We start from the raw sequence: 17,339 nt of genomic DNA, 5'->3' as shown, positions 1-17,339 counted from the left end.
TCACATTAAAGACTCGTTCAAAATCGTTCATGAGCAACCCATCACTAATGATGAGAACTGAACATTTGCGCTTTTGGAACATCCAATTCCACATTAAGTTGAAATAAAAACATTATCTTACTTATCTTACTTATGCATATGGTTGATGACTGAAATGAATAAACAATTAGGTTATGTTAATAACCAGAGGGCGAGCGATGGATTTTAGCAATAACGATAGCTAGGTTGGATCCTACTTGCCGATAACCGGTTAATCAAACAATAGAAAAATGGAATGTTTATAAAAATTGATAAACATATATGACACTCCATGTAAAATAGTGCTAAACTTTATAACAAAATAAAAGACAGTACTGAATCATGAAAATATAAGGAAATAAATATGATCATATTCATGAAGAAATATAATTAGATATACAATAAATAAAAAAATAACAATAATAAGATAATGTATCTGTTGTGTAGGACTTGATGTTGATATCCCTTAATGCATATTTGAGGCACCGCTGAGACTGGGCTACGTGGGATGGTCAACTGTGTGATGGCACCCTTTGAGTTGTCAAGTGGGCACCCTCCTTCCTGGGTGTTTCGCTGATAGGCCCACGACACCTCCAGAGGTTTCTGCAGTAAATCCCAGCGTCCCAGGTTCACTCCCTAGGTGCCATCAACTCACTTAAAGACCCAGGCGGAGTCTTTTCTCTTCACCCACAGCCACTGGCTTCCCTTTTCCGCAGCCGCAGAGAGGTTTTTGACTGCCTGCTGGTGGGCCTTTACTGGTACTCCCATCTCCCTGAGTAGCCTGGATGTTGTGGTGGCTACAAACCCTCTGCAACCTACTTCTACCTTTACATTCCAGCCTTGTTGTTGTGCATCGGCTGCAAGTTCAGCGTACCTCAGCCTTTTCCGTTCATAGGCCTCCTCCACTGTACCCTCCCAGGGCACAGTGAGCTCGATGATGTAGACAAGTTTGAGCGAGGCTGACCACAGAACAAGGTCTGGTCACAGGTTAATATAAACAGTCAGTGATTCACCCCTAGAGGCCGCTCTCGTAATGACAGCGGACCGGAAAAACTATGGTTTCTTGACGATAGTTCCAGCAATCAACTATCGGTGCCTTGACCATTATTAATAACCAAGAGAAATTTCAGTTTGAAAGCCAACCTTTAATAATATATTCAAATATTATATGAGTAAAACAAAACAATATAAGTCTCTGCCATTGTTCGGAGGAGTTTGGAGAGGGTTTAGATTAATGTAAACGCTCGAGCAGGTTCTACATTCTCCAAATAATCTACCATTAATGATGAACAGATTGAATGCGGTGATTCAGCAGTCAAAGACCTGAAAAGAGTCTCTCGCTAGTCACGTTGTCTCTAACAAGCTTGACATGAAGGAATGACGGTTAGAATGATAACATGAGCTAATTAGCATTTCTAATAGATGTTTCTCAGCATTAGACACCATTATAAATAAATAAAATAAAAAAACATACAGAAGGTGTTTTATTTCTCACATCCACAAAACAGGCAGGAAGGCGAGTTGTAAAAAGGGCACATGGACAGGCAGAGAAACGGCGCATATACCTCGGATGTAGTGACGAACACAAAAGACTGAAAAATGAGAACAGGAAACACCAGGAGAAAAAAAAATGGAACACAAACCTTGCGTAGGAAGGCCTTCATCCTCGAAAATGTCAAAACTGTCCTGTTTGTTGGTAGTGGTGCTGCTGCTGCTGGTGGAATGGAGCTCCTCATTTTCTCCACGATCGTAGGGCGTTTGAAGAAGCGTCATGTTGTACTGCAGAGAGTGGCTCAGGTCATAGCTGTAACTACAGGTCAAGAAGATGCGAACGTCAGAGGAGACACATAACAAGGAGGGGAGATGCAGCTCATGTGAGGATAAATGCAGGTGGTCAAATCAGTCCAATTTCAGTCAAGTTGGCATTTGTATCGTGATGCATCATTGATCATGATTTATTTCAATATAATTAATTACAAGCACCGCTGCTGCTCCCGAAAGTCATATAGGATAGAGATTAACATGGCAGAGGTAGAGCTGCATCTTCCTGGAGACAGAACAGGAAAAGAACGTTTGGTTTTATTTAATCTTTCTTTTCTGGAACTACGAAGGCCTCTGTGTGTGAAAGAGGCCATGTTAGAAGTCAGATGGCACTTAAGTAAACTGATGATTTGCTGTCTGTCTGAACCAAAGAAATAAAAGTAAACTATCTGTATACCATATTGAATTGCAGAACATCATATTTTTTTCCATTGAATCGCATTGTGTTGAATCTAGAGCTGCAACAACTAATCGATAAAATCGCTACTAATCGATAATGAAATTCGTTATCGTTTAGTTGGACTGTGTTTTAGGGCTAAGTTTACACAGCCACTTGTAAAATGGCGACGAGTGCACAGTCAACAGCAGCAAGAAAAAGTGTGTGACCAAGTCATCCAAGACATGGGAGCATTTTATATTAAACGCAACAAAGAAGACTGTAACCTGAAAGCAATGCAAAGCGAAGCTTGTGTGGGATGGAAGTACCACAGTGATGCACAAGCGTGCGAAAAAGAAAACACTGGTGTCAAGGATGAAGATTAAACATCAGCACATTGAGCAAAAACTGTAGAATCCTTATCATTTAAAAATGATACAGTTTAATGTTCGTTTGGTACTTCGTCAAGTCGCACAATCGGCTCGCTCGTGAAATTGATGGATTAAACTCTAAAAGTCTAAAAGAAGCAAATTACAGCAGCAGTTACCTTTTCAGTCATTGTTGTGGTTTTCAGCAAATGATTATGTATTTGTACACCAATGCATATTTTTTTAATTTTTCCGTTTCATTCTCTTTTTTATAGCATTTGTCTACTACAACAGTAAACTTATCTATTTTTCAAACGTGATTTACTGCGGCTTTATTATATGTTCAAATGGTTGTTTTCAATGTTTGTAGATTTGTTTATCATCTAATTATTATTTAACAAAATGTTTTATGTAATTATATATTCCTAGTGCTTTTATTTATATTTATATATATATATATATATATATATATATATATATAACAACAAAATATCATTTAAAATAAAAATTCTCAAAATAATGTATTATATTTTATATTGATTTTTTAAAGTATGGTTGTCGACTTGCCTTCTGCGAAATACAATACAAATGTAGATTTACACAAACTGCTTCATCATTTATACTCGAATGCTGTTGTTTTTTTCTGTTTGTTTTTTACAGAAAGAAACAACCCTGCATAAGTCAAAATGAAACAAACTCAATATGTGGCTTTTGCATTTGTAAAGTACACTTTTATACATAAATATTCTGGATTAGCGTTTTATATAGTTATAATAAGCAAAATACTGGTATTTTGTAATACACACATTATTGAATATGTCCATGAATAAATGAATAGATGCTGAATGTGTATGTGTTTCAGCACAGACTCTCTTGGTGTCAACGTGTAAGCGTTAGGAATGCAGGTGAGGCAATGGGGGGATCCAATGACGTGAGTCGAGGTGCAGGAAAAGGTCAGGTGATTTGGTCAAGGAAACACGATCAAACTATCAATCAAAAATCAAAGGCTCGGTATTAATGGAGAACACCAGCACAGGGCGTATACTTTGCAACGTGATGGTGCTTACATTGTTTTAAGTGTGATGTTTATTAAATTGTATTATGAGTTCAAGTGAGTGCAATCAATGATCGAATAAAATCTAAATATATATATTTTCAACGCTACCACCCGTATTCTTCGCTGGATTTGAGCACCGTTGCTTTTCCACCAAATGCAGAACAGTTCACAGTTTTGCTGAGTCTCCAAAGTGCATTTGGTCCTGTATTAAAGAAATGGTGCCCTGGCTATGATTACCCTGCAAACTGCTTCTTCCTTCCGACCCGAGTCGTCGTCCCCCCCCCCCCCCCCAAGCTCCTTCAGAGTCATCCCTGGCTTCTTAGTTGTTGCTGTGACTGATTTGCCCTTCTTACACGGTCACTGACTTTTGGTAGACAGCCTCCTCCAGACACAATCACAGTGCCAATTCCATTTTTAAATAATGGAGCCAGCTGTACTTGACATTTATATGTCACACTCATGCTATTACACACACACACACACAGCTGTATAAATCACTACACAACCCTATTTCACAAAATGACAAATTTATCTGGCAGACGCAGTCACACAGGGGCCTCGAAACTATAACTGGTGGAGAGGCATTTTACTGCCTATAAACTCTCTCTCTTTATTTATTTATTTATTTATATATATATATATATATATATATATATATATATATATATATATATATATATATATATATATATATATATATATATACACACACACACATATATACACACACACACACAAATACAGTGAACCCTCGGAGCTCGCGAGGGTTAGGGACCAAGACCGGACGCGAGTTCCGAATTTTCGCGACCTTTTGATACGCCGCTTCCAACCCAGTAAAAACCCAAGAAAAAACTATACGAAAACGATTTAAATGAGTAAATAACACTATTTCACTCCATAACACTTAATTATTAGTCAATTTTATTGAGATAAACCTTGATAAGAAATGTTAAAACTAGCGTTTTGAGCAGCTCGCGGTTGCTCACGAGCCGATCTGAATGAGAGTCGCCGGTCGGAATGAAAGTCCTGAGCATGCGAGGTCGCGAGCGCTGAGGCCGCGAGCTCCGAGGTTCCACTGTGTATATAAGTATGTATATATATGTATATATATATATATATATATATATATATATATACACATACATACATACACACACACACACACACACACACACACACACACACACACACACACACACACACACACACACACAGACACACACACACACATTATAATCTTACACTCCAGTGCTCACGTTAGTTCTCACTCTTCAGTGTTCTGTATTGTTTAAAGATTATGATCACACTCTTGATGTCACCCAAATGAGGATGGGTTCCCCTTTTGAGTCTGGTTCCTCTCAAGGTTTCTTCCTTATAACATCTATGGGAGTTTTTTCCTTGCCACAGTCGCCATGGCTGCTCATCAGGGATAAATACACATCGCTCACATTAACTGTTAATTTCTGTAAAGCTGCTTTTGAGACAATGTCTGTTGTGAAAAAGGCTATAGAAATAAACTTCACTTACTTAATAAAAATTTCATTTGTAAAAAATATTTTTCTTCAAGACCATACCCACAAAATCCACATGCATCGCTAACTATCTACATCAGCGTTAAGTCTCTGCACACATATTACTTACAAGACCCGGACACACGACAACCAAAAACCCAAGGTCCATCCAAAATACAGCATATCCTGTTATCCTGTACTTCTCACAATATGCACCCACACATAAAAAAAACATACATAGACAAGGACAAACAAACACATCTACACACATAAGCCGAGTATCAGAAAGGCAACCCAAGATCCTCGAGGATCTGCGACGTATTACAGGCCGACCTGCCCCGGGCTTGTTATACTGTATCAACAGGATCAACTTTGTTCTGAGGTGCTGCTAAATTAAGACCCAATCATACCTTGTGTTCCGAACAGGACGTACCTAAATCCATGTGCGTATATATATACACACACACACACACACACACACACACACACACACACACACACACACACACACACACACACACACACAAGCAGGAAATTTGGCATCTCTGTGAAGAACGTCAGAGCACACTTACCTGAAATAGAAGTTGCTGGATAGATCCACATTTTGGAACATCCTCAAATATCTGTAGAAATACAGTAATAGGTACAGAACCATCAATGTAAACAGTAAAGGTGTTCTGGCTCACACTTTGTTCACACAAAGTCATATAAGGCACCTATTAATCTCTGAAGAGCTGCTTCGGGACAATGATCATTGTTAAAAGCGTCATACCAATAAAATAAAACTGAATTGAATGAATAACTGTTAAGTGTAGAGTTTGACAGCTGGGTTGGATCGTATTTGCTAAAAACCAATGAATAAACCAAAATTTCCAAATGGATATTGGATTAAAAGAAACGAAAATAACACTTCATGTAAAATAGAACTGAACTTGATTACAAAAATACAAATAAAACATCATGAAAATTTGATAAATAAGGTGAATATGTATATAAATTAATTATATGAATAAATATTGATGAAAATAAAAGTTGTGCATACAAACTGAAACAAAAAGTAACACACAAACAGCATGTGGCGTCAGCGATTCGCCTTTAGAGGTCGCGCTCATACTGTATAACGCGACCCGGAAAAACTATCGTTATTGATTTTTAAAGATAAAGCCTAAAGTTCCTGCAATCAACTTTTGCTGTTGATTAAACAGCAAAATCGGTCAACCTCTAGTGGGTCTGAAAATAAGGATATACAGACTAAATAGAGTAAAAACCAATCATAGCATTGTTAAAAGTGCTACACAAATAAAACTGAATTGAATTGTACATGCCTGTATATAAACTTATATTATTTATACAATGTTACATTACTTTTTTTTTTTCGCTAATTGGACAAAACACAAAACCAAACCAAAAAAATAAGTAAATAAAACTTTCGGCAGTGTATGGCATGTATTTGGCAATATAGGCTGTACCTATACCTTATTATAGATAAGTTAGATACCTCATAACCTCACTTTTCAAAAGTGTTACTCGCGAGAGGTTATAGAACATAACCCCCGTAAATATCGAGGCGTACATATATACATACAAATTGCTCTTAAAAATTTTTTTTTTGTTTAACCAATGGGAGGCAAAGAACATTCTTCCAATAAATGCCAGTCAATTGTCTAGCTGGTAAAAGACACGTCTTTCAATTTTCTTTCTGAAAAATATGACCCGTATCCTTATAATAACATACTGACAGACGTTCCTATTAAAGTAGCCAGTGTGTGTACTGTAAAAAAGCAGGTCATTGCAAGATGGAGTGTGTGAATCCAAGAGTGTGCATTACAATTCGAGGTTAGTGTGACACCTGCTTACCCAAGACAGCACGAGCCGAATGACTGACACTGACACAAAGGGTCAGGTGTACTGCTGGTCATCATGGTTCTTTTGTGCAATTATGGAAAAAAAAGGGTTTTATGTAGGAAAATGACGTACAAACCCAAACACTCTTCACGTGCACTTCTAACCTGCATATGAGTGAATAAGAAGTAGGGCAATAGCGAAGAGATGCTGCTAATAACATTCAGTTGGAGCTACTAAACTTCATGGCATTCATGTAGCAGTTTTCTTGTTCTTGGTCATGAGATCAATTTTTTTTTATTGATAGGAAAAAATAGATTATCACTCATTAATCTTAAATATGAATTACTATCATTCAATCTCCATTTAGTCCGAATGCGTTCGGTTACACCAGATGATGTCGTCTTTGTTCTGCGTCCAGGAGCATTTCGTAGGAGCTCAGAAGACTTTGTAAAAGCACACCGTCTAGACGTAAAACTAACCTGCTTTCATCAGGATGCGTGACTCTGACCGAGTCATTAGGGATATAAATAATGTTGGTGTCTTCGATTTTATAGATGGAGTGACCCCCGATGTCGGCCATCTTGCGTCGCTTGGTGATCAGAACGATGTAGTAGCCTTCCAGAAAGCGCACAAAGCCTACAAAAGAGGTGGAGATGTACCCTAGAATCAGTCAGGCCGTATTCAGGGCATTCTATATAAACAAATAAATAAATAAAAAAACTTCCTGTCTGACAAATTGACTAATCGTAAACAACCAAAAGTAGTACATTACAGTGTTTACTGCTTCCAAGATAAATAAAACCTCCGCATGATACGTTCCAGGCCAATTATATTCCAATGATAGAATGACAAAAAAGTAACAAAAAAATAGGTCAATAATACTATTTCGTCCAAGACCGAGTTTCGGGCCAAACACTAGACTATACCTGTTTTACGTGAGTGCGTCATTTTAACGAGGATCCTTTTGTCCCCTTCAGAAAAGTGGTCAATACCGTTGCATGGTTGCGCAAGACGTAATTACGATGGGATGCAGGCCGAAGATGAGAGCGCTGTGTAATTGTCTACATAGCACCAAGTCAACAATGCAATCTATGTAGGTCAGGAATCGAGCAGCAATCAGCCGTCTCTGTTGCTCTTAATTATTATGTTTAGGAAAAAAAAAAAAAAAAGTCTAATTTTAGGAAAAATGCTGGTGTCATCCGAAAAAAAGACACAGATTTTTGTTTGTTTGTTTTGTTTAAACTTAATGTGTTTAATCTCTCAATACATAAAATAGATTTTTAACTATATTTCTGTGTTTAGTATAACAGTATGATAAAATAGCTACTAGGCATTTTTACCTAGCTACTTAACATTGCAATATACCCATTGTTTATTGTTCACATCATTCTAAAGCTACTGGAAATTGTTATACAGCTACTTTACTTTATTCTATCGTTGCTTATTGTTATATAGTTACTGGACATTGTGCTTTATCTACGTGGCGTTGTAATGTAGTCACTGGACGTTATTCTACAGCTACTGACACTGTTGTTTAGCTACTGGACATTGTTACATAGCTAACATGCATTGTTATATAGATACCGAACTCTGTTAAATACCTACTGAACATTGATAAAGTGACAATTCTATAGTTACTAGACATTTATTATACATCTACTTTTTATTGTTCTATAGCTCCTGGACACTGTTCTATAGTTACTTGGACATTAGTATATAGCTTCAGGACATTATCCTATCTCAACTGGACATTGTTCTATAGCTTCTGGACACTGTTCTATAGTTACTTGGACATTAGTATATAGCTTCTTGGACACTGTTCTATAGCTCCTGGACACTGTTCTAAAGTTACGTGGCAATTGTTATATACCGTAATTTCCAGACTATTAAACGCCCCCAAATATAAGCCGCACCCACTGAATTTTCAAAGATGTTTATTTTGAACATAAATAAGCCGCACATTGTCTAAATTGAAACTAATGAACTTTACACAGGCTTTAATGAAAGACAGTGTCTGTTACACGGCTTGTATCTAAACAGTAGCCCACCAAGAAAGTCATTGTTCACTGTCTTCCTCCTTCCTTTCACAACTATTTCTCTCGGGAGTTTATCTTTTGGCATCGTCGTGCGTTTAAAAATCACCATCGGTGAAGCTTTTCTCCCGATGCCGTGCAGCTCAGAACACAGGTGAAGTGTGTTTTCATGCCCGGTTGTTTTCAGCGTGACGAATGATTCGCATTTCCTGTTGACAGTCCGAGTGAGCGGCAGGTCAAATGTCAGAGGAACATCATCCATATTTATGATGTGGTGCGGCCCGATTCAGTGGGAGCGCATCTGATTTAATATAAAGAGTTTCATTGGTTCACCTGAACCCGTACTGCAATTTCATTCGTCTAATGTTATGGGGCTCAGTTTTTTGGCGGCTTGAAGTTTGTGAAACCGGGAAAAACCCAGGAAAAATCCATAAATTAGCCGCTTCGTTGTTTAAGCCGCGGGGTTCAAAGCGTGGGAAAAAAGTAGCGGCTTATAGTACGGAAAATACGGGTAATTACTTTGCATTGTTCCCCAGCTAAAGTATTATATAGCATTTGATGCTGTTCCATTCCTAATACACATATTTACTAACACATAGATTCAAATCAATTCTAATTACAGTAACTAAAATGAATTCCAATTAAAAATATTTTATTTCTATATTAATTATTAATATTATTTTCATCTACACATTATATTACAGCACCGCTCAGAACAAAGTCGAACAACCATTTCTAATTTAGCATTTTGTACACCCACCACACCATCTTTTCTATTCAGATGACTTTATTTCTAATCTTTACTATGTCTGATTACAGTGACTCCTAAGTTCAACTTGACATTTCCACCCAAAAGAGCCAGTAGACTAAAGAGGGAAATTTGTTAAAACTCATGGGAGCTCATGAAAGTCTTAAGCATGATTGATAAAGCTCCTCTGGGATTTCTGATTTTTTTTTTTATACTAGCTTACCTACGATGCCAAAAGCAATCACAGCTTTGGAAAGTCCAGAAGAGCCCTTCTGTCCGATCTTCGTGCGGTTTCCTAAGTCCAACCTTCCCAAAAGCTCCCGAACCTCCTTCTGACTATATACATGCTAAACACATGTACAAGAGCACAAACAACACAACATATAAAAGATATGAGCACAGTTTTATGAAATACATTCAAATATACAGACAAGATAGATACTTGCTGTAACTATGAACTGGGGATCATAAACCACTTTAAACCATCATTTTTGAAAGACAAATTCATGTTCATTTGGATTCTATGCAACAAACTTGGCCATTTAATAGTACAATGATTTACTTTGACCAAACACATATATATAATGTACAGATGTTCCACTGTACTTCTATTGAAAAATCTTATCATATCAGCTTTACACACTCTTCACATCTGGTCAGTTTGATTCCCCAAACGTTTAGCTGAAATACTTTACCATGCCTCTTAGAACACTTGCCAAAATCGTTCTTCACTAGAGTTTTCTCTCTTCCTTGTGATCTACTGTAGTTCATCCCACAGCAGTTCAATAGGATTTAGGTGCGATGACTGGGCAGGCCTTTCAATAAAACACGACTGTTTGCTCTCTAAATATCTTTTACATCTTTTACTCTCAAGGTTTCTTCCTCATATCATCTAAGGGAGTTTTTCCTTGCCACTGTCGCCACGGCTGCTCATCAGGGACAAACGCACACCATTCACCTTCACTGTTGTTTTCTGTAAAGCTGCTTTGAGACAATGTCTGTTGTGAAAAGCGCTATACAAATAAACTTGACTTGACTTGACTTGACACAGCTGGTTGTATGGTGAAGTCGTTTTTTGCCATATACAGAATTGTATTGTGAGGAAGTATGGAATTGTAGCCATGTTAGTTCAGGATTCCTTCAACCTAGAATAAGTCTCCATCCTTCCCTGGTCCGAAACAATCCCAAACCATTAAGCTTCCACCTCCATGTGCTAACATCTCTCCTGTTTTCCATCTTACATAAGTTTTGTTAGAGCCAAAATTGTCACATTTGGACTCATCTTTACACATAACTTTCTTCCAGTCATCCATTGTCCAATTCTTGTGTGTTTTCCCCTTTAATCTCATTTATTGCATAGAAACAACACAAACATGCAGTTGTCACAAAAACCATAAAAGACTAGACATTTCTAAACAACATTGAACGTTTCCAACACTTAACATAAGATTAGCATAGGTGACTCCACTTTAGACCATAAAGATGAATTTGGAATGTAATGAATATGAACAGTTTGTTTACAATGGCTAAGAACAATCAGCTGTATATTGAATGAATATTTGGTGTCACCCAGATGAGGACAGATTCCATTTTGAGCCTGGTTCCTCTCAATGCAACATGTCCATTGTTAAAAGCAGAAGTAAATTTTTATGGATTTTACCGATAACTTGGTTGTATCGTACGTGCCGATAATCAGTGAATCAACTGATCAACTATTTAAAAGGGATACTGGATAAAAAACAAACATACTCCGTATTAAAAAGAAAGAAAGAAAAAATAATAAAAATTTTTTCAAAAACAGTACTGAATCAATAAAAATGCTAAATGAAATAAATATGAATGTATTAGTAAATATAATTATTTTTTTTATTAAATTATAAAAAATTAATATAATATAGCTCTCTCCGTGCAGCGCACCATCTTCCATGTAAGAACAAACAGCACATGGTGTCAGTGAGTCCCCTCTAGAGGCAGCCCTCGCAATGAAAGCGGACTGGAAAAACGGTACAGATTTTTCGGTCGAACTCTATAAAAATCAAGCTGAATTAAATTGAATTCCACCCTCAATTCCAGTTGATTATACCCAACATTGTGTGACTATGATGTACCAATGGAGCCAGTGTACTTGTTCCTTTGAAGTACCCTGTATAGGAGTACCAATTGGCACTATTTTTGCCCCATCATTAGAAGTTAGCTTCAATGGCTCCATACATGCACCTTTCACAAGGACAATGAAGTTCAATCAAATCTGGTAAAAATTTCTAATTGCTAAAAGAATGCTAACAATCTGCAGCTTCACCTTTAAGGCGGCATGTAACTGGACGTAGTGCGTTGTGAGACCACAAGCGGGCCAGACCAACAAGGCAAATGCTAGTTCACAAGTTTTGTTTGGAAAGTGTGTATGCAAAACAAACCCACATACACTGGCTAATGTGAAATACTCATACTGAGAACCTGACTCGGCAGAAATTAATAAGCACTGAGTGTGATATATTTGGCAGTGTCAGAGTTTCCAAATAGATTTTAAAATCCCAGCATCTTTACCCTGAACAAGGCCCTCAACCCTAAACTCCTCAGCTTGTGAGATACTTGTAAGTCACTCCATATAAGGGCATCTGCCAAATTCCTGGGGGTGTGTTGGGGTCAGGGTTGTGAAGCATTTAGAGTTACGATGAGCATCGGGACACTTACCTTGTCATCAATAATGACCAGATCTCGTGGTTCGGTTCGGTCGATCTTCAGGACACGGTGTTTGGTTTGAGCATTATTACTCCCCACCAGAAAATATCTCTGACGACACAAAAATAACAAACACATCTACTTTATTTTACCAGGAAAATTGCAATGAATAAAGAACAGGAGAAAAGTTGTATTGTAAAGTTTGCTTGCTCAATTTTTTTTTTTCAAAAGACCTGGACCCCATGCATAACTAAACACAATAACATGCATAATATATGATTTAACTACTAGTTAAATGCCCCAACTAGGTAATGGTCCCAATAACTAAATACTAAAGCAAGAAATCAACACAATTTAACAACTCTCCTTTCACTGGAGCCACAGCTGCACCGCTCGCATACATCATCTCTTAACAGAAGCATCGATATTAACCTCGTTAACAAACCCTGGGATTTTTGTACACATTGGATTTCCTGAGGCAATTAAAAATATTATAGAAAATATAGCCAATTTTTTTTAATGCAAATTCTACAGGAATGAAAGCACAATGGTATAAATGGTTTATGACAAAAGTTCTTAACTATTTCCTCACGAAGTCCAGCTTTTCTTAAAAGGTCCGTCTTGTAAATGTCCTTGGGAGTGTAACTGAGCAAATTTTCCTGTCAGCCATTGTGGAATGAAAGAAAAAAATCCACTACACAAGTATATTTGAGCTTGTGCAGTTTTATACAGATGCTAGCTGCGAGCTCTGACTAGTGTCCTCTCCGACCGTCCAATCAAAGTACGTTAAAAAAATAAATAAATAAATAAAAAGCAGACGTGATAAGACACCAGCTAGAAAGCATGTCCAATTTGCAATCTGATTGATTAAAGCAACACGGAGTTTATGCTAAAAGAGCAGGCAGGCGACAGATAGATATCTGACCTCGGCATCACGTGATGTGATAGCTGAAATCTGATTGGATAGAAACTCCAACCTTGGAGCAGCCCACCTGAGAGAACCGCTATGAAACGAGGAGAATAGACTAATAATTGAACACATAGTCTTTTTATAGTGTTAGAGAGAAGGTCAGCCAGCATGTGTGAAAATATAAAAATTGTCCAAATAAATTCTAATAAAAATAATGATAATACATTTCATTTATTACCAGATACAATAAAAACCAAACAATGAACAACAATTTGAAATAATAAAAACACTACAAAACCAATGAGACGTACATATACGGCGATCATATGCCTTCAAATAAAAAACCCTGCAGACAGTGAAAGTGCGGCCCGGTACCTCTGATCCACGGCCCGGCAGTTTGGTACCTCTGATCTATCATTATGCTCACCATAAAATATCATACAAGACAGACTTCTTTATTTTGTTGCTTCATGCAGAATGTGATTAAAACGGCGTATTCTGTGTAAGCGCAATGTTTTTGGATCAGGAACTGAGCCGTTACTCTGCAACGCCTCCTGACTGACATGTTCCGTACAGCCAGTCCTATTAAACAGTGTCTGCAACACACTCACTCTCATCCCCTCACAATGTAGTAATAGACTCAGACAGCAGCGTATTGTCCTGCACTGTCTGTCTGTCTGTCCTTCTCACACATTGATCATTTGTTCTGCAAGTCCACTTATCCCGCTTTGTCCAAACTCTGTGATGTGCCAGTGATTGGGACACATGAGTAAATCGGATTGAAGTAAAAAAGAGGGGTAGGACTCGTCCTTGAAATGTCCTTTAACCTTTAGAAACTACACTTTTTTTCGCATATCTGTACTTCACTGAAATATTTCTATTTGGGGAGACTTTTACTTGACTACATTTTAGGAACGTTCCTTTTTAATTATGAGAATAAAAACGTAACCGGACGAACACGCAACGATCCGTCGATCGGGGTCGAGCTCACGCTTTGTTTTGAACTTGTTTTGATCGGCGCTTGGTGTATCTACTGATCACTAACATACAGTTCAGCGTCAGTTCAACAGCATGTAGAACATTTTGAGAGCAATAAATGATGAAGAAACTCCAGACTCGAACTCGAACGAAGAGATAAATGCTTTTGGGCTCATGAGTTTTTTCTAGATTTTATTAGATATCAATCAGTGTTTGACTCATTAATATCATTCTATTAATAGATTGTTGTGCTGAGAGTCACATTCGAGTCTTTTCACATAAACTGAGTTGATTAAGTAAAGAGTCTTGTGATAAAAAGGACAATAGGAACATTATAGTTATAATAAATCATGGTACTATGGATACTTAAGTACATTTGAAGGCTTGAATGCCTTCAGTACCAGGATTACGCTCGACCCTCTCGCTTCCAGAGAAAACTAAAGCCTACAGGAGACTGTGTGGCTTCATCTTTAAAAAGAAATGCATATGGGTCGGGGAGTCCCATTTCCCTATTGGGACACCTGGCCTTTCCTATATACCTATATGTGGTTCTTTTCCAAACTGTTACCACAAATCTGGAGGCATGCAATTGTACAGGACGTCTTTAGATGGCGCTATAATAAAATTGAACTCGGAAACCCGAACTTGTTCCAACATGGAGATGCACAAAGTGAGCTACTTGAAGATCTGGTTTACATGCTTTGGAGAGGAAGATCTTGCTGCTATAGAGCTCTGATCTCATCCCTACTGAACACCTTTGGGATGAATGTGAACGCTGACTGCACCCCAGGTCTCCTCACATCACCTACATCAGTACCTGCCTTTCATAACACCCTTGTGTCTGATGAACACAAATATCCATGAGCACACTCCAAAATCTAGTGGAACATCTTCCCAGAAGAGTGGAGGGAATCATAAGAGTGAATTGGGACTAAATGTGGAATGCGACACAAAAAAAAAAATAATCACATAACCTCCTTATCCTTATGACCAGGTGTACCAATACTTTTGGCAATATATCTATGGAAGTCCTAAGAGGCTATGGGCGCCTCTAGAACATGCTCTTACAATGAATGCATGGAAAAACACTCCTCAACACAAAAGAACTGGACTGAACTGGACACACACTGAACTAGACACACACACACACACACACACACACACAATCAAGGAGAAAAATTCATTTAGCACATCCTTCTGTACTGGTCGGCGCTACTGTGTTGCTGCTTTTCCTCGTCTCATGTTGTATCGGTATGAACCAAAAGAACACACACAACTTCCTGATGCACACCTTCACCCTATCCTGAGGGTTGCCACCCCACAGAACCTGAAGATGCCAAGAGACATCTTGGTACATTTTCGCACTTTATTCTGAATATACAGTGTCTGGCTTTCTACTTAGACGCAGTATTTAGCTTTGGCGCCCTCTATGGGTGCACTAGTGGAATAAGCAGTGGTGTAAAGTCATTTTTCTTCCAGTTTTATCAAAGATATAAGCAACTTTTACTCTATTTTTATGATTCAATCCATGTCCTCCACTATATTTTTATTTACATTCACTGTCACCGATTACATTTTCAGTAAAGAGCTCGAATTCCAAAAACGTTTCTGTCGAATAAAAACACTGCATTACGGAATTTTTGCTTTTACTTTAAATTATTTACCTACATTTTATCTCCCATTGAATGCCAATGGTTCTTCTACTTTGTCACATGATCACGACTGCACATTTATTTGTCGAATAAAGATTCCTTTCCAAAAGATCACTTCGCTACATTGGCTTTTTTTTTTTTGTTCGATCTTAGTTTCAGAGGCTGTTGTGTTGATGGTTAATACATCATCCAGGCGTACAACTTGAGTTGTATTTTAGGAAATAAAATCTCACAAATCCGTTTTTACTGCTTTTTACTAACGTGTTTCGACTCTGTTAACATTCAAGCCTTCGTTCGATACGAGTCGGATACTCGAGTAACGTTCGAATCAGAACCTTTACTCAAATCATATTGGAATTGAAATTGTAATGGATAAACTTTTGTAGTAAGTAATGATTTTCAGCTACTTTTTACACCTCTGGGAATTAAGAGCGAGTAAATGAATAGCTCTACACTGCCATCTAGTGGCAGGCGGTAGAATAGGTACAAGGAGGTTAAAATAAAAAGAGACAAAAATATAATGTATATTATAATACATGTATGTATGATGTACATACAGCTCTTGTTTCGTATAAGACCAGTTTTTGGGCCCCGTTGATCACAGATGCAGTCAGAGGCATGATGCTGATGATGATGCTGTATCAATTGAATGCAGCAAAACACGCTGATCCTAACAACCTGAAACAGAGAAACACACACCTTATTTTCCAATGCAGTGTGTGTGTGTGTGTGTGTGTGTGTGTGTGTGTGTGTGTGTGTGTGTGTGTGTGTGTGTTTAAATGCATAAACAAACACTACAATAACATCTATACATGAGGAAGCACACACACGCGAGCCCTGCTTTCATCCACACTGCAAATGAATAACGTCTAAAATCAACAAAATCTGAATAAAAGTAATGCTGTAAAACCGGATATTAGATCAGACTCACATACAGAAGAGATCGGAACAATTATATTCTTGTGATTTTATCGCATGTCTGCACCGGTTGAGGAAAATAAAACCCTGATTATATTTAGGCAGAAAAACAGTTTTACTTCCGGTCAAGTGACAAGAAATTCAGCTGATACGGAAACTCAGATAGAACAAAAAGGCATTAAGGGGAAACGCGTTTCAGATTTCCTCTGCTCTGTTTTTCAAATTATTCACTTTTATTGTATATTATATATATATATATATATATATATATATATATATATATATATATATATATATATATATATATATATATATATCTTCTTCTTCTTCTTCTTTCGGCTGCTCCCATTAGCGGTCGCCACAGCGGCTCATCCGTCTCCATACCACCCTGTCCTCTACAACTGCCTCTTTCACGCCAACTACCT

At 37.7% G+C, this 17,339-nt stretch overlaps 1 protein-coding gene across 2 annotated transcripts in view; it reads right to left on the bottom strand.

Moving 5' to 3' along the window:
• The window catches only part of fig4a (FIG4 phosphoinositide 5-phosphatase a), a 67,999-nt gene extending 50,940 nt beyond the window's left edge, over positions 1–17,059 (bottom strand). The window contains exons 1-7 of one of the 2 annotated variants that reach the window (XM_083535021.1): positions 16,827–17,059; positions 16,554–16,674; positions 12,469–12,567; positions 10,001–10,124; positions 7,476–7,632; positions 5,724–5,774; positions 1,662–1,828 (exon numbers count right to left, since the gene is read on the bottom strand). In XM_083535021.1, coding sequence (XP_083391147.1) covers positions 1,662–1,828; positions 5,724–5,774; positions 7,476–7,632; positions 10,001–10,124; positions 12,469–12,567; positions 16,554–16,616 — 661 coding nt within the window. In that variant the 5' untranslated portion in view covers positions 16,617–16,674; positions 16,827–17,059. The remainder of the gene's footprint in view (positions 1–1,661; positions 1,829–5,723; positions 5,775–7,475; positions 7,633–10,000; positions 10,125–12,468; positions 12,568–16,553; positions 16,675–16,826) is intronic. The other variant, XM_083535022.1, reaches the window with a different exon arrangement.
• Positions 17,060–17,339: the final 280 nt, after the last annotated feature.

The sequence above is a fragment of the Silurus aristotelis genome (assembly GCF_946808225.1).
Source record: "Silurus aristotelis genome assembly, chromosome: 29".
Classification (NCBI taxonomy): domain Eukaryota; kingdom Metazoa; phylum Chordata; class Actinopteri; order Siluriformes; family Siluridae; genus Silurus; species Silurus aristotelis.
This window is presented reverse-complemented; position numbering and strand designations above follow the sequence as displayed.